Here is an 18,765-nt window from a genome sequence, read left to right on the forward strand (position 1 = left end):
ATCAGAAATTAAATATTCTTTAGTTAACTCTTATTGCTCTCTTTAATGTTTCTCAATTCTTCCTTTAAATACCAACCTGAAGCAACGTCCTCCTTGAATCCATCTTGGTTGTCTTGACTGAAGGTGGGAATTTGTTCCATTTGAGCATCCTGTACGCAAATGTCTCCAAACAGGCTTTTCCTAATCTGAACGCAGTCTTTTTCTAAAGGGAGACCGCAGCGACACTCCCACAGGACCGTCTGTCTCAGGCGCTGTCTTAGGCCCACACACTTCAGTCGGCCGCTAAGAGTGCGACACTGAGCTGTTCCTGTGTCACAGGCGTTCTTAAAGTTCTCATGGAGCAGTGCGCAGTGCTCCGATTCCTGGCAGGCCTCGGCAGCCGCGACGCAGTCAGCCTTCCTTACAGCCAGTGAAGACGAATCTCTCCTTGGGAACCATCGGGGAACATTTGACCTTGGCGCCAGATTGGAGGGCAGTGGTGAGTCTTCTATGAACAGAGTAAAAGAATGGTTCAAGATTAAGTTCTTTTGCTCTTCATGTATTCATAAACTCTTTAGATACATTTTGTAGTATTTTACTTTCAAAAATATTGGAAAATTATTTCAAGGGATTAATTTCAAATGATCTGTAATTCAGGAAAATGGAGATAATAAGTTTCAATTGTGGATATATATAACATTATTACTGAGGTTTTTCTTGTTGTCTTCATTTACTCATCTACATTACACTTTGATAACTGACACACATTTTTTATTAACTTAAATGTGTAAATTTAATATATTATTTCTCATAGAAATTTTTATGAATTCCATTTTCTTTTGGAAAAGTGTCTTTACTTAGGTTCTCTCAGACTTTTTTTTATTTCTCCCCTTACAAATTTTAGGAGTAATTTTTCTTCCTAATTCCCTTAGTTCCTCATATAACTTTACTTCCACATATACACTATTTATCCATCCACATACATGCACATGAAGTAAGGCAGGGTAAAATAAAATACATACATATTTTATAATTTATACTTTGCTTTTATATATTAATAAAGTAAATTACTATTTTGCCATTCTCAATTAGCAATTTTCACCCTTTGGAGGTTATTTTAGTCTACATAAAGCCAGTAACCCATATTATGTTCACTCCATAGAAAGAAGAGGAGAAATACAACTTCACTGTAAAGCTCTGGGTTAGCATAGGCTCTGGGGTCTGTTTCTAAATATTTGTCTTCCTCTGAGGTTATTAATTAATTATTGCATAAGTGTCCCTCACATTTTCATCTTTTCATAGTTAACTTCATAGGTCTACAAGACAATCACAGTATAACTAACTTCAGGCTATGAAGATATTCGCTTACAGTATCAACATGAAGTCTGTCCGTAGTTATATCTATGGAATGTGTCTTGAAACACAGGCTATCGTAGCATGTAAACATTTTTTTCAAGTAAGAGCACACCACGAATTGCTGTAAATCACATCCTTTAATAAGAATAGGGACCGTGTTGGCTGGTAGCCTGGGCATGCACATTGAAATATATGTAAATGAAGGCTGTCCCTGTGTAATTAGTTCCTCATATCAGTCATTAAATATTTTAATAAGCTTTACATCTACTTAAATATCAACCTCTTTACTAATCTACACCAGCTATGACTATGAATATACAGATATGAAATAAACCAGGTTAAATTACATAATGCTAATAAACGTCTACTTTACTTTATGACGTTAGCCACTAAACTGCTTTACTCAGCTTTATGTCCATGTGCACCAGGGCCTAAGGTGGGTCTATATTAACTGAATCATAACTATTTTATGAATGAACATATGATTTTAATGTTCAAACTTTTTCGAGAAATATTTACGTAATAAAATTCAAGATAGTATGTTAAGTTTCAGGTACTATTCTGGAATCTTTGGCATTATCAAAATTGCCCAAACTTAAAAATGCAGTTGTGCATGTACTGGGGAATGTTTTGGTATGCCAGGGAAGGAGAAAGAGGTCATTGGCTTTTGTTGTGTGTTTTGTTGTTATTGTTGTTTTCTCTGCAGTGTGATCAAAGGTTGTGTGGAGAGTGCTGGGACTGAACTAGATCGAATGGTGGGATGGCAATTGTCATGAACTTTTTCTCTCTAAGAGAGTTGTAGGCAGTCTGTTAGGGGCTCTTTGGAAGTAGTCTGTAATGAAATGAACTTAAGAGACCATTTAGGACTGCACCTTCAGGCCATGAACTTGAGAGACTATTTAGGCCTGCACCTTCAGGCCATTGGATAGAAGGGTTCTGTTGCCTGGTTTGCCCATAGTCCACATTGTAATTTTAAGTGAATTTCTGTTCTGTGAAAATGGTCTTTGCATGTGAAATGCTTTCAACTTCTATAAATTTGCCTGTCCATGCTACCTGATGCTATTGTGTGAAAATGGAGTGAGGATGGTTACTAAGTTAAGAGTTTACTATCTTGAAAAAAATGAGTTACTATTTGAACAAATGTTTCAAATTATTGCAACTCATTCTACTTGTAACCTAAAACAAGGAAGGAAGACACTAATTAGTGAACTAATATCATTTTTGCTCCCTGTTGAACTGATTTGCTCCCACGTCTATAAATATTTACTACTTTCCTTGTCTTCTTTCTTCTGGCTTTTCAAATGTGATAATTCATAGTCTTCCTTCCTATTTCTAAAAGAAAGAAGGGAAAGGACATGAACTGGGAAGAAGGAGGGAAGAAAGATTGGCTGGAGGGGGTGGATGTTAGAATAATGAGAATGCACTTGTCCCCAATAGTTCTTCACCAACTTGACAACTTGTGGGTTCTTCAATTAAATTGTAAGATTTTTCTAGAAAGTGTTGGTCTTCATAATTTTTATGTGGTGCCATCCTGAAGGCCAGCTGTTCACCAAGACTTCATGATTATAATGGATAATCCCACTGAAGTATAATCTCAAATTCTCAGAACTACTGCGCTAGCTTGAAATTGTGTCACCCCCCCGTAGGTTTAAACATGTGACTTCTCACATTTTTTCCTTTACATTCTCTTCTAATCCCCCAGATATGACCTTTTCTTTTTGAAAGGCCAGTTCTGCATTTATCTGTTAAGTACACAACAGCTCCGTACAGCAAAGCATTAAATCTAATCTCTTCGAAATACCAGTTCGGTTTCCTTACTTTCTAGCATCTGGTTTCTTTCTTGCGTGATCTTGCTGATGCTCCCCCATCCAGCACAACAAAGGATCTGTTGTTCCTCAAATGTTTGCTGCTTCATTTTATTACCTCTGCTTACAACAGCCGTTCGTTTTCCCTCCCCAGTGAGCCCAGTTCACCTTCCTTCTCCCCATTCTATAAAGTGTTTGAAGTCACAATTATTTCCTCCCCTATGATGTCAAGTACTCTCCGTCCAGGCTCATTGCAGATGAGTGCATGGCTCTCTGGTAGAACACAGCATGGTGTGCAAGGGCTACTTGGCATTTTCCCCTTTAGTTAGCGATTAGGATAATCTGAAATAGGGTACTGAGAATTAAACTAGAACTCAACAGGAAAGGTATCTTGGAAATCTCAGGTATCTGAGAACTTAAAACCTTCATAATGAACTGTCCATTAAAGGAGTAACGGAAAGGAAGAGAGGAATAGTTTGAAAAGACTAAACTTTTATAAACAGCACATTAGAATCTGTGGTTGCAGCTAAGATAGTGCTTAGGGGGGAAAATCACAATATTGAATGTTTGTATGAGAAAAAAAAGGAAACTGCAAATCAGTGATTACCAAATGTTTGTTTATATTCACAGACAGGACTCTCATCTCTAATTTTCAGAAACTGCTCTTTCTAAGAACAGTCATGACTGACTGCAGAGATTGGCAGCTGCTTAAGTCATTGAGAATAAGTGGCAGTTAAGTGTTCATCCCTAAATAGGGCATTCATATCCTTCCCACTAAGGCTTAAGGAACATTTGGAAGAGAGAGGAGAAAGAGTGTACAAACCAGAGATGTGGAGAAGTGCTATGAAATATTGCCTTTGAGGAATGGCACAGACCCTGAAAATATGATTTCATAAGAGTGCCATCTATGGGCTGGAGAGATGGCTCAGCGGTTAAGAGCACCCGACTGCTCTTCCAGAGGACCTGAGTTCAATTCCCAGCAACCGCATGATAGCTCCCAACCATCTGTAAAGAGATCCGATGCCCTCTTCTGGTGTGTCTGAAGACAGCTACAGTGTACTTATATATAATAAATGAATAAATCTTTAAAAAAAGAAAGAGAGAGTGCAGTCTACAGTGAGCCTACAGAACACCGAGCTTGTCAACAGTCAGTCATGAATGTTGAGGTATTCAGGGGTTACCGCCCGCTGCTGAACTACTGGCTAATGATGGTCTACGGGAGCAGTACTAGTCATGGGCTTCATTTGTGGCTCCGTGTTGAGCAGAGGCTCCAATATATGGTTTCCAGCCCATGGTTACATAAATGGCCCTGGTCAAACTCAATAGGGGGAGAAAAAGAAAGAAAAGAAGGGGAAAAGAAAATGAATGGAAGAAAGAAACCCACGGAGAGGGCTAATTGGATGGAATAGATCGCTTAGATAGTGTGGAGGGTGCAGTAGTCAGAATACACTGCTGCAGAATAGTTTCTGTCAGCCTGACACAAGCCACAGCCTTCTAGGAAAAGAGAGAAATGTCTCCATCAGAAAAGTCGATAGGGAAGTTTGTGTGACACTGTACTACAACCAATTTAAGCTTATCCCTGACTAGCTTACAAAAAATGGACTCAGACTATGGTTATTTTATTTGGTTTTGACAATTACTGGTGGGTGGTAACCCCTAATCTACTCTTCTAACTGTTGGCCTGATTACCTCCTCAGAGGTGTATCCCTGATACTTGCTGTTTCTCCTATCCATGTGCTCATGGCTCCTCTCCCCTCATGGTGGCTTCCTTCTCTCTCTTGTTCTTCCTCCTCCTGTCTCTGTCTCTCTGTCTCTCTGTCTCTCTGTCTCTCTGTCTCTCTCTCTCTCTCTCTCTCTCAACCAGCCTACTCCAAATCCACCTTCCTCTAATTCCCCAGTAATTAGCTGTAAATACAATTTGCTAATTTTATTTAACCAATAGTTTTAAATCAAGGAACAAGGTTTGTACAGCAAAACCTTGTAGACTTGAGAAGTCACTCGTAGGCCTAGACCTACATAGGTATAGAAGTATGCATCACAATTTATAGCAACAGACCAAACCTCAACAGGACACTTTCAACAATGTTTGCTGAGGGAAGGTCCAGGCGACTGGTGCCATCCAAAGGGAGATAATCCTAGTTTATCCAACAAAGCAGGTAGAAATAGCCATGGGAAGCAAGCCTAACTCCTCCATGGACTCTATTTTGTTTCCTGCCTTTATGTTCCTTCCTTGAGTTTTCTTTGGTGATAGACTCTAAAGTATAAGTCAAATAAACCCTTTCTTCCCCAAGTTGGTTTTGGCTATTGAGGAGAGAAATTGTTTCCAGAGAGTAGGATGTTGATGTGATGGATCTGATTATGTGTTTGGGAAATTGTTATAGAAGCCTTTGTAATTTGGAGTGGAAAAGCCATTGAGTACTCAGAGTTTAGCGACGTGTTCTGTGGGAGCTTGCCAGTTACTACTGAGAGCAACACAGACAACAAAGCGTGGCTTGTGAAGTTTCAGATAGAAGTTTGTGATCTCTAGATCACAAAGATTCCATTGGATCCTTTTGTGTTACAGTTTGAGTTAAGAAGCTGTGGTTTTGTTCAGCTGGAGTTGACAAATCAGATGTAATGAACAAGAGTGCAACACTGCTGAAGCGAAACCTTTGCTTTCCTAGGGCATTGGATGCTGGATTCTGGGACAATTCAGCCTTAGTTGAAGTGGAGGTCTGAGGACTGCAGGGGCCATGAAGAAAAGCTGAGGTTCGCCACCAAGTAACAGGGTCCAAATCCCTAAAGAGAAGCCAGGAGCCTCCTGGTGGATGTTCTGCCTCCGTTACAGGAGACATCCCAGCATATTAGAGGTGCTAGGATCATGGGATGTCCACCAAAAGACAGCAGTAGGGTTGGAACTAGGCTACAAGGCGAGCTGTGTGACCTGAGGATGGTAAAGGCAGTGATGTGGAGCTTCTCAAGCTCTGTGGGCGCCAGAAGGTGAATAGATCCCAGACTCAGACCCTGAGTGAGTTACATTGTTGGAGCTTGGCTTTACTTTGTGCCCTGCTTTTTCCCTCTTGGAAAAAAACTTTCAAAAACAAATTTATTCAATGTAAAAAAGAATTATGCCATCAAAGCTCCTTATAAGATTACCTTAACTGAGTACAAAGGCAATTCTTTTTCTTATTTTTGTATTATGTTTTATTATTATAAAATACTATGTTTTATTTATTCATTGAAATTTTGGTACATGTTTACACTATATTCTGATCATATCCTCCCCTTACAGGTTTCTCTAACTTCCCCTAAGACCCTCCAGCGTGTCTCACGGCAGACTTCATACACTCTTCTCTATTAGTATCACCGTTAGCTCATGGAATCAGATTAATGCTCTCTATATATGAGTATGGAAACATCCGGTGGACAAGCTACCAGCATCAATATCTCCAAACAAAGTGATTCTCTACCCCTTACTAACCAGCCAATGGCAATGTCTCCTGTGCTATGGGTGGGGCTTCATGAGCTTCTCTCCACTCATACTGGGCTGTCGAAGGCTTTGTCTTGTATGGGGCTTGAGCAGGCACCCATAGCTGATGTGCATTGACTTGAGCATCAGCTCTATCTTGTCCAGAGGACAGCATTTCACAGCTCTCCCTCCCACCCTCCTTCATATACATTCTTTCTCCTCTCTCTTCCTCAGTGTTCCCTTGATGTAAGGAGTGGTTTGTTACAGGCAATTTCATCTACAGATGGGCATTCTTGCCATTTCCATTAAAAAAAGGAAGTTGAAAATGAAGGCCAATTTATGAGAAAGCACACACATTCATGTGTATGCGCGTGCACACACACCCACGCACACACGCACGCAGGAGACAACCTATCAGTGCATGAATGAAAAAGAAGATATCAGTACAACCTTTAAAGACATTTTAAAAGACTATCAGAAAATGTTAAGAGAAGCATATTACAGAGACAGAAGTCATAGTCACAAGGAAACTAAGAAAACAAGCAATATCTAATATCAATATATCAAATGGAAAATAAACAAAAAAAACTCACTCGTGACACAAAAACTAGGCTAATTCTATAACATTAGACTTACAAACTTACATTTTTAAATAGCCCATGATGAATTGTGTGAGAGTAATACTATTTAGACCAGTAAGTGAAGCAAGAGAGCGTATCAATTCTTTCTATACTGTTCTCAAGTCTAGAGAGAATGTACACTCTGTTTCCTAACAGCCATCATTAGATAAGAGAATCAGTAATATAACGTATGTCAATATCCTGCTTGAACTCAGACATGTCACTAAATATTAGCAATTTGAATACAGTAACTGTACAACAAATGAACAGACATTGGCTGAGGAAGGTTTAGGTTTAAAATAAAGAGTTGGATCAACAAATATTACCTGTCTTATTGGTGCACTTTTTTCCAAAAATTTTGTTTACTGTACAGTGGAGATCATCAGTGCAAAGACACCCTTTAAATTGAAAATGTTTTTCCACCAAAGACTGGATACTCAGGTTACAAGGCAATGGATTATTTATCTTGCAGGAGTCACCTGGATTTCATAATCACATATGACATTGAAGATATTAGTCTGGTTATAAATTTTTATTTCTTCTTCCTAAAGCACTTTTAATACATCGACCCAAGGAATCAATGAGTTAGTGAGATTATCTTCTTTTGCTAAAGGCTCTTCATAAAAGTAACCACCCCTCCCAGATTTTTAACAATAAATGAAAATACTATTGGCTATGGGATGAATTTTAATATGTGAATATTAAGCTTGTTATGGGGACAATGCTCAAAGTACCAGGCCCCTTGGTCCTTAATTTCCTCAGAGATCTCCAAAGAAGTCCTGTCTTTTGTCCCCCAAACGCTGAGTCAACACTGGGAGGGCGCACTGAAAGAGTAGGAGGGAGGGGACTTGAGTGTAGTTTGAGGAAGAAAAGGGAAGAGGAAAATGATATTATTAGATTTTAATTAAAATATACAAAGATTTAAAAGAAGAGAAAAATGAACCCAGGGTTGGGTATGTTGCTGCGTGGTAGGCCATTGCCCTGTTATATAAGTTACCAACCTATATCCCTCTTGGGAAGGTTGGCGGTGGAATGCACGAGCTGACCCTAGCGGGTATAGCCAAGGATCTGTAAGGTTCCCGTATAGTAGAGCGCCAATGTTTGCTATTCAGTAATATTAAAGCTGGTCTTACACAGGGTGACTTGGCTACAGCCTGGTCTAAGCTATCCTGTCAAATTAACTGTTTTGTTTGCTCCTTTGTCATAAACTGATATGGCATTATACTTTTATTCTCAATTTTTAACAAAAAGTTAAAGTTCTCCTAATACTTATAAAGCAGTTCATAAATAATGTTGAATAAAAAAGTCATTTATAATTACCTATATTTCATTTTCTGGTTTAAAATTAGCTTGCCTATACCCTAAACTTCTTTTCATTTCTTATTTTGAAAAAAACCTAATTGAACTATTTTATTTGTATATTTGCAGATATTTCTCTCTGCTGTACTTATAAAGTATTTTCTCAAATATTGTAATTTACTGCAAATTACTCAGATTTATATACTAACATAAGTGAATTAGTTCTAATTTATGACATATTAAATGTAATATTTTAATACAACATTTAAAGTTGCCTTAACAAAATACACATTTCATCATCAAAAATAAGTTTTTTAAGATTAACTTCTGACCTCTTAAAATATTTTACACTGAGCATATGTATGGATTCTGGGTTAGATAATTGTGTTCTCTTGTGGATGTAAATATTTCTGTTCTCTCTCAAGGCAGAGAAGAGAAGTTCTCTAGAACATCCTGTAGAATCCTTCCAGCCGTGATGATGGAGACCCCGGTAATGTTAGAACATTGCCACTGCCTTCTCCCAGAACACTCTGTGGGGGACAGGTAAGTGCCACTAAGAGTATATTATCAAATATTTATAGGTGGAGCGAGTGAAGAAACAGCATGTCATTTCCCCTTTTAAATCTCTCATTAAAGTTGTACAATATTCATGAAATGTTTAATTATAATAATCAAAGTAGAAAGAGAATTAAATTTATCATAATATAGATATAATTTTTAAAAAGACTTTGGCATAGCAAGACTAAGGGAATGTTTGTGTTATTGGTCTATTGCAGGGTTGGCTTTTAGAGAATGCTAAAATACTCTCATTGATATTAACTCAGCTACTCCAATATTTAGATGACTTTTGTTGCTGTTTGACAAATACTGGACATTGATAGACCGCTCTTATCCAACCGCCCTCCTACAACAACAAAACAAAACAAAGAATTGGGGGCATAAAACAGGCCCAAGATTTCGTGGGATTATGAGAGCAGCTAACCCCATCATTGTTCCCAGAGGTTGAAAAATCAGGTAACTCCATTTTTCTCCCACCCGGCACTTTTTATCTGGAAAAGCAGTTTCTGGGTGTGGCTAAACCATGGGCTCCTCCTTCCAACCATCAATCTTAAAAGCTCTCAGACTCTGCAGCCAGTGTAACTAATCTTCTGCACCTCCAGAATGCTCAGCGACTGGGCCTCTGACTGCTTCCTCTTAGACCCGAAGTCTGCTCTCGCAGGCTAAGGTGAGACTGAGTTTTCGTTTTCTCATCTCCCTCCCTCTGCCTGCTCACTTCTTACATGTTCTTGCAGTTACTACAATCTTTGCTGTAATCCCGCCCCTCTCTTCGAACGTTTGCACTACACGAGCTTTTAAAATATTTTAATTTGTCCACGACACAGTGGGAATAAAAATAGTACGCAAAATATATTATAAATGTACAAATGAGACTTTTTGATCACAGATATTTTTCTATTTCGTCATGGATGACTTAACACGATTAAAGTGATACTTTAATTTGTAAAATTTTAGTCGTGTTCTGAGAAGTATACTTGTAGGATTTGTAGGGAAAAATAATAATTTCAAGTTTTGGGAAAGCCACTCTCAATGTTATTATATAAGGGTCCATTAATAATTAAGAGAACTGTTTTGCAACGAAGTTTACTGACAATAAGCCAAGTGAGAATCAAGATGAAGCGGAGGTTTTCAAAGTAAAAATAATTTAGCTCCTATGGTTCTAGAAGATAACACTAAGTCTCATTGCTTTGTTGGGAAAAAGAAATCTTTTGGATGGACTTTACACATTGAGGTGTTTACCTGAGACAAGGCAGGCGTCTTCCATTGATCTCCATGACTGCTTACAGCCATCTGTATCAGTCAAGCATTGCCGCATGAAATATGCACAATCATTTGTTTGGGAAGAGGATTCGTTTTCTGAGCTTAGCCTCACGGCTTGAACAACGGTGACAACAATAACAAGAAAACAACATGTTTGCAATGTTACAGTTTGTGGAAATCAGTGAGGAAGATTCTCAAGCAAACAAACAAACAAATGCCCCCAACTGGACCTGGACTGAGCTCTACCATTCCTGGGTCTACAACCAAAGAATTCTCAGTCCACAAACCACAGAAACACTTACAGATCCTTGCTTGTTGCTATGCTGCTTAAGATTCTTAGGCAATGCTGGGAGGTGGTAGTGCACGTCTTTAACCCTTGTGTTCGAGGCCAGCCTGGTCTACAGAGTAGGTTCCAGGACATTCAGGGCTACACAGAGAAACCCTGTCTTGAAACTGCCCCTCCTGAAAGTTACAAACCAAAAGATTCTTAAACAAGATTATTATTTGACTACTCTACTCCTCACCTTCCATTTATTTCTCGACTTAACAATATTCTTATTCCTATTGTTCCGCCAAAACAACCTCTAAAACAATATTCACTATAATTTAGGTTCACGTGCACTTATGCGCACATGTGTAGGTGTTCATGGAGTCCAGAAGAGGGAGTCAGATCCCCTGGAGCTGGGCTGTGGGAACTCAGCTTATACCCTCACAAAGAGCAGCAGGAACTCTTAACCCCTGAGTCATCTCTACAGCCCCTAAATTACTTTCTAATCACCTCCTTAACAACAGCAAATGCAACACTTTTAAGATTGTCTCATCTGTCAGTCTCTGGTTACCTAGTTCCTTTGATGGTTAACCACCTCATGCAAGCATAGAGAGGGGGAGGGGGAGGGAAAGGGGAAGGGAGAGGGGAAGGGGGAAGGGAGAGGGGAAGGGGTAAGGGAAGGGGTAGGGAGAGTGAGAAAGGTAGGGGGAGGGGGAGGGAGATGGATAGGGGGGAGAGGGAGAGGGAAAGGGAGAACTCCCTGCTACCTTCTTAGTGCTCTGTGTAAGTTCTATCTTTCTCGTTCTTTTTTCTTCCACTCTCAAGGAGAATCCCATTTCTCTCACGGCTTGACGTAGCATATCTAGACTAAGGATCCAGTAATATATACTTTAATCCTAAAAGTTTCAACACCAATCCTGATAAAAAAGCTATTTTCTCTATGTGCATGCTCTAGACAAGACAGCAACGACGGCATTAATATAGGCATACGAAAAATTCATGAAAGACTTTTTAATGCATCCTCAGCTTCACTCTCCCAGATCTCTTCCTGCAGTTCGTGCCTCTGCACTTTGCCACTCCTTGAACATCCTTTTCTGTCTAATTGTCTGCTCTCCGGTTTGTTTGACTCAGTGTGGACCCTTATGTCACCGTAGCTGTGCACTTTCAGTACCGCCATTTATTTGCTATGTCTCTTTAATGACTCATATAAAATGGCTTTCATATTCCTTATCACATATAATTTAGAAGTCTCACAGCGGGGTTGGGGATTTAGCTCAGTGGTAGAGCGCTTGCCTAGGAAGCTCAAGGCCCTGGGTTAGGCCCCCAGCTCCGAAGGAAAAAAAAAAGAAGTCTCACAGCTTTCTGCAGTGTTCTCTGCCCCTTGGGGGACCACTCTCTGGTCTACAGTAAACACTCTAATTCTTGTGCTCTAGGCTACCACATTCTCTTTTAAATGATCATGATCATTATTAATGTTGCAAGGAACCCTTAACTTCACATTTTCTTTTCTCTACAGCCAAAAATTGCACACATTGCTCTTTGGTCTCCCTAGGCTTAGAAATCCCAAGGGTGTATCCTTTCTCTCCCTGTTGTATGTTCTCTAGGTTTACTGACCAAGTTTACAGGGGCCATTCAGGATTGTATTCTCAACATATAAATGCATGCTATGGGTATCGAACTAATATATGTTGATTTACATCAGATATAGCTCTTAATAGATAAGATCTATGTAAATAATTGATACAATATCCAGATATTTACAAGTTACTTTTAGAGAAGTTTTCTAAAATCAATCAAGAAAAGAACAATCCAAATTGAGTATATTTTGCAATTGAATCAATTTTTTTCAAACATGCAAAACAGACACTTGCTTAGTCAATTAATAAAAAAGTTCGAGAATCACAATGGAGTCAAGAATATGAATTATAAGCTTTGTTTGCGCCAAGTCATTTTATTATTTTGAAAAGAGGGCGTTAATTGCGAATCCCTGGGGACAATGTAGAGTAATAAAGCATTAAGTAAATCAGTGCACTACCTCTTTGCAAACCCCATTTTCCAAGAAGAAGCCAAGAACATCGACTGGGCCATATATTCCACTTCCTGAGTTTCTACACCAGCCCATGTGTTTAGCTTACTGGTAGTTTTCTCTTTTGAAGATTTTTAAAATGTATTTTATCTTTGTTAGTGGCGTCTTGCCTACATGTGTGTCTGTGTACTCATGCATGATCCAAAACACAGCTCTCTCCTTCCTTACTCTGCCTTACTTGCTCCTGGCCATGGCTTTGGGCAACAGGAATTGGCTTTGTCATAAAATGTGACCATTTGATACCGAGCAAGAGCTGTGCAGAGATTTCCAGTCCTCATAATGGTAGGAATAATTTCCTTTTTTCATGCAACCTGGTCTCTGTGTTGATTTAGACAAGATGAAAGCAAGCGGCCACAGCCTTTTCCCTGAAAACCTTGAGGAGGAAGTGATATCGTTTGTGTAATTGGATATATTGCTGCAAAAAAATAAAAAACTCCCAGATTTATCTTTATAACAAAGCCATAAATACTAGAAACTAATAAGGAAACAAGGAAACATAATAACGAGAAGAAGCAAACCTCTCAACACAAGGATTTCCGTAGAGACACTGAAAATGTGCAAAGGATCCTTTACTCCCCGGCTAATTTTCTTGGATTTGATTTATTTTGCTTTTCCTTGTTTTTAAAAGAAAAATGTAATTTAGAATAAACCTGCATTATTTCCTGGCTCTTATTTAGCCCCATTCATCAACCGCTATAGCTAATAGTAAAGAAAATATTCTGGTTTTGTTTATTAATTTCCAGTACGATCACAATTATTCCTCATCCTGAAATTGAGACATAGACTCTTAACATATCCTGAAGAAAATATTAACCTTCATCAATCATGTATCTACCAAATAGATTTTTGTGGGTGCCCTGACAAGTGAAAATGATTTGGACCAACCTCTTATGACAACCCAACCCAACCCAAGAGAGCAAAGTCCACAGTTTGCCTGCGGGCCCTGAGTGTTAGTCAAGAGGTAGAGCATTTAAGGCAGAGCTCAGCACCTTTGCCCAACTCAGCTGATCCTGATTATTAAGGTTAAAAAATAGATGGTTGGTTTGTGTAGCTCTAGGTGTTATAATCTTTCGAAGCTAAACAGATAGTTAAAACTTTGCTATCCCTTAACGTACGTATATACAGGACAATTCTATTTTTAAGATATTCTTGCATATATAGGAACTGCATATATCTTAATAAATTGTTCAAAGTCATTTAGGTTGCTTTGCAGTACCAGGAGCAACGCGATGAGCCATGAAAGGCTCATGTTTTTTTCTTTTTCTATTGAGCAAGAAAAAAAGTACAAGTTAGTAACATTAATTAGCGTTTCTTATGACATAACTCGCATAAGCTTAGATGCAGCAATCAGTTTACAAAGAGTTAAGATCGCAACAAATTCAGAACTAGCAGCATAGCTCACTCACCCAGGAAAATGAACACTAGCATGTTGGCCAACTGGAGCTGGTCACCTGGGAGAAAGGCAGATGAACTGACACCGACCAACATCCCGACTGAAATTCCTGAATAAATGGTTCCGTGTCTGCTTTTGCTTCCTAAGAGCATATTCAGTTAGTCAGCTTCTGATGTCACTGGTTCCTCACCAATTTGTTTTGAGCTGTGAACTTTCCTAATTATGTTCAAATTCAATTGCTCTCCTCAGCGTGTGAACCCAGGATATTACACTTCCTCCAGAGCTTGCAAACCAAATAACAGGGGAAATGATGCATTCTCAGCACTTCAGCTAGAACTCTAAGCTTTGCCCCCTGAATGCAACAGTCTTCCAAGAAATTTGACCATGAAGTCTCCTATTCATGACTCGTTCTCATTAACTCAATTGCTTATAAATAAGCAAATTAAGGATTCAGAAAAGAAGCAAAGGCGACCAAGAAAAATTATTGCAAATCCAAGTTACATTCAAATGAGAAACTGATTATGTCTCAGGTTTACAAAGGCTTCAGACCCCAACATGACTAGAAATGATACCATTTCTGTGACATATCTGTGACATAGTTCTTCAAAACTTGAGATGGAAAATTACTCCTTTCAGGGATGCATAGCATCTCCACAGGAAGTTAACTATTCATGGTGTTGTCCTTGCTCTGTCTTGGAGGCTGTAATTCTTCATTCAAGTCTACAACTTCCTTGATGTGTGAGGACACAGTTACTCTGATTCCTTTGTAAATCTGTGTCTGTAAATAGAAAGTTTTATGTTTAGCAAGAACTTAAGATAAAAATGGGCAAATGAAAGAGAATCATCCGTTCCTGTGGCCACATAATTTACTGATTTTATTACATTGTTAATGTTCATTTTACAGAAGAAGAGAAATTAGATTTTATTTTCAGACTGCATAGTTTCCTAAAACCCAATGAACTGAAACTATAGCATTATAAATTATCTCTGTAGATTTAATAAATGACAGTATCAGACATTACTTCCCTAAAAATGGATTGATTATAGCTTGGTTGTAAATCATATTATGCTCGAATGTATATTTTTGTATAACAGAAGTCTACTATGGCAACATTATACCCAGAGCTTTATTTAACAGTAGAAATATAGAACCAGAAAATTAATCTCCTGCCTTTCTGAGGGCAAGAATTAAATCAAAGGGGACAAATCCCAATGATATACTAAGTATAGCAGTGGCTTGCATGAGACGCCTCCAGAATGGGGATATATAATTCACAGCAATGTTCTGGGAGAGATAATTACAAAAGTTTGCTGAGATCCGAGGGGGAATAGGGCTAGACTTCACCTCCTGATGGAGAAGTACCAGCACAACCTTGCAAACACAGTGTATGAAATGAGATCTAGCTTGGTGAGGCAATAATTGGAAGCTAAAATCTGGCATACCGTTTAAGCGCCAACAGATTTCATCATTGACTCATGCTGGCTCATTCTGTTACATGATTATACTTCGATATAAAACCTACTACAATTTCCATCATGCTCCTGATAGTTTCATTACCTTCCTTCCCAGTTTAACCCTGTGTTACACAATTATTCACATTTTCCCTCTGGTACCCTTTGTGATTTTCAAATACAGTAAAAATATGAACCTCTAGGTTTAATTATCTTTCTTTCTCATCTAAGTAATCACACTAAGCAATTGAGAAAAGAATAGTTCTCAATTTACTGGTTATATTAGTCCGGGTTTTCTAGAGTATTAAAAGTTATAGCATCTATCTGTATGTCTCTGTGTCTTTCTGTTTCTCTGTGTATCTCTGTGTCTCTGCATCTCTGTCTCTCTCTATCCGTCTGCCTTTCTGTCTGTCTGTCTGTCTGTCTCTCTCTCTCTGTGTGTGTGTGTGTGTATGTGTATGTGTGTGTGTGTGTGTGTGTGTGTGAGAGAGAGAGAGAGAGAGAGAGAGAGAGAGAGAGAGAGAGAGAGAGAGAGAGAGATTAAATGATTTTCAGGCTATGGTTCAGCTAATCCAACAATGATTTCCATGGAAAGTTCAAGAATCCAGTAGTTGTTTAGTCCAGGAGACTGGATACATTATCTGATCTTCAGTATACACTGGAATCCCAAAGAAGTAGACTTCAATGCCAGAGAAGAAACGAATTTGCCAGGGAGAGCAAGAGCAAGCAGGCAAAGAGTAATAGCTCCCTTCTTCTATGTCCTTCTATGTCCTATGAGGCGACCCTTCCCACCTCAACAGATCTGAATTAAAGACATCTTTCCACATACATATGAGGATTGGAAGCGGACATTCCCACTTCCAATTAAACAAAAGTCCTTCACAGGTGTGCCCCTTCTGCTTGGGATTTTAGTTAATTCCAGATGTAGTCAAGCTGACAAGCAAAAATAGCCACCATTGGTGATTTTTGTAATCACACTGTTTTAATTTTTGCCTTGACCAGGACTTTGACACCAGTAGCCCTTTCTCAACTGTACTCTCCGAAATGGCTCCTACAAACATTCACAAGCCATTGAAATCTGCCTCTGTGCAACTCTCGCTACTTGGCAGACATCTAGCTCCCTGTTACAGAAAATTTTCAGTTTCTCCCTCTTTTATCATGGAAATAAGAACATAATTCTTCTTTCTTGTTTGTATGCATAGCTGTTTTTCATCTACTGGTTTTAAAGTACTCTATTCCTCTCCGGGACTCTTCACATATCTTTCACTGTTTCTCTCCCTCATCCTCTCTCTATCTGTCATGTTCTGTCTACCTATTACACTATTCTCTGTTTTCATTATCTCCCCTTCTTCCTTCCCACTCCAGATACTTGCTCAGAGTTGTAGGGCACTTGTTGCCAATCTTAATGATCCCTGAGTTCAATCCCAGGGATCCATGTGGTAGAATAAGAAAACTGAATCCAAGTATCCTCCTTCCACACATAGGAGCTCACACAAAACAAATAAAGGCAAGAAAAGTTATTTTGAATTAATGTCACTTCAGATTTTGTTTGTTTTTAATCTAGCATCATTAAGAAGCATGCACTTTATTCCTCTCCTCAAAGTTCAGGGAGAAACCTGAGGAAGAAGAGGAAGAATGAGTATAAGAATCAGAGGGAAGCGGGTCACGCCCCGCAGCAGCTCTCTGCTCCCAAACCCCGTGGGAGAGAGACCTCACCGCCTGATCAGGTGGGCACTCCTGAGGCTGCAGAGCGGAGGAGACCACCAACACTGCCCACCCCTGCCCACATCCCTGGCCCAAGAGGCAACTGTATAAGGCCTCTGGGTTCCCGTAGGGGAGGGCCCAGGAGCGGCAGGACCCCTGCGCCTGAGACACCGCCGGAACCTGAAGGAAACAGACCGGATAAACAGTTCTCTGCCCCCAAATCCCGTGGGAGGGAGAGCTAAACCTTCAGAGAGGCAGACACGCCTGGGAAACCAGAAGAGACTGCACTCTGTACACATCCAGACGCCAGAGGAAAACACCAAACGTCATCTGGAACCCTGGTGCACGGAGGCTCCCGGAAAGAGCGGCTCAGATCTTCCCGGTTGCTGCCGCCGCGGAGAGGACTTAGGCAGTACCCCACGAGCAAACTTGAGCTTTGGAACCACAGGAAGGACCAACTTTTCCCCTGCAAGAAACCTGCCTGGTGAACTCAAGACACAGGCCCACAGGAACAGCTGAAGACCTGTAGATAGGAAAAACTACACGCCCGAAAGCAGAACACTCTGTCCCCATAACTGGCTGAAAGAAAACAGGAAAACAGGTCTACAGCACTCCCGACACACAGGCTTATAGGACAGTCTAGCCACTGTCAGAAATAGCAGAACAAAGTAACACTAGAGATAATCTGATGGCGAGAGGCAAGCGCAGGAACCCAAGCAACAGAAACCAAGACTACATGGCATCATCGGAGCCCAATTCTCCCACCAAAATAAACATCGGGGCTGGGGATTTAGCTCAGTGGTAGAGCGCTTACCTAGGAAGCGCAAGGCCCTGGGTTCGGTCTCCAGCTCCGAAAAAAAAGAACCAAAAAAAAAAAAAAAAACATGGAATATCCAAACAAACCAGAAAAGCAAGATCTAGTTTCAAAATCGTATTTGATCATGATGCTGGAGGACTTCAAGAAAGACGTGGAGAACTCCCTTAGAGAACAAGTAGAAGCCTACAGAGAGGAATCGCAAAAATTCCTGAAAGAATTCCAGGAAAACATAAATAAACAAGTAGAAACCCATAGAGAGGAGACACAAAAATCCCTGAAAGAATTCCAGGAAAACACAATCAAACAGTTGAAGGAATTAAAAATGGAAATAGAAGCAATCAAGAAAGAACACATGGAAACAAACCTGGACATAGAAAATCAAAAGAAAAGACAAGGAGCTGTAGATACAAGCTTCACCAACAGAATACAAGAGATGGAAGAGAGAATCTCGGGAGCAGAAGATTCCATAGAAATCATTGACTCAATTGTCAAAGATAATGTAAAGCAGAAAAAGCTACTGGTCCAAAACATACAGGAAATCCAGGACTTAATGAGAAGATCAAACCTAAGGATAATAGGTATAGAAGAGAGTGAAGACTCCCAGCTCAAAGGACCAGTAAATATCTACAACAAAATCATAGAAGAAAACTTCCCTAACCTAAAAAAAGAGATACCCATAGACATACAAGAAGCCTACAGAACTCCAAATAGATTGGACCA

At 39.6% G+C, this 18,765-nt stretch overlaps 1 protein-coding gene and 1 long non-coding RNA gene across 5 annotated transcripts in view; one reads left to right on the forward strand and one right to left on the reverse strand.

The window, feature by feature from the left end:
- Gfral (GDNF family receptor alpha like) overlaps positions 1–14,311 on the reverse strand; it is a 45,369-nt gene extending 31,058 nt beyond the window's left edge. Inside the window, exons 1-5 of one of the 4 annotated variants that reach the window (XM_039081963.2) lie at positions 10,628–10,766; positions 10,305–10,439; positions 7,943–8,032; positions 7,535–7,687; positions 77–487 (exon numbers count right to left, since the gene is read on the reverse strand). In XM_039081963.2, coding sequence (XP_038937891.1) covers positions 77–487; positions 7,535–7,687; positions 7,943–8,032; positions 10,305–10,380 — 730 coding nt within the window. In that variant the 5' untranslated portion in view covers positions 10,381–10,439; positions 10,628–10,766. Of the gene's footprint in view, positions 1–76; positions 488–7,534; positions 7,688–7,942; positions 8,033–10,304; positions 10,440–10,627; positions 10,767–14,085 lie in introns of those variants that run through there. The other 3 variants (NM_001401789.1, NM_001401790.1, NM_001191998.2) reach the window with 3 other exon arrangements.
- On the forward strand, positions 276–10,640 carry LOC134480208 (uncharacterized). Its single transcript, XR_010054437.1, has 3 exons — positions 276–478; positions 8,933–9,050; positions 9,284–10,640. It is a non-coding gene; the product is annotated as an uncharacterized LOC134480208 (long non-coding RNA).
- Positions 14,312–18,765: the final 4,454 nt, after the last annotated feature.

This window comes from Rattus norvegicus, chromosome 8, assembly GCF_036323735.1.
Source record: "Rattus norvegicus strain BN/NHsdMcwi chromosome 8, GRCr8, whole genome shotgun sequence".
Taxonomy (NCBI): Eukaryota; Metazoa; Chordata; class Mammalia; order Rodentia; family Muridae; genus Rattus; species Rattus norvegicus.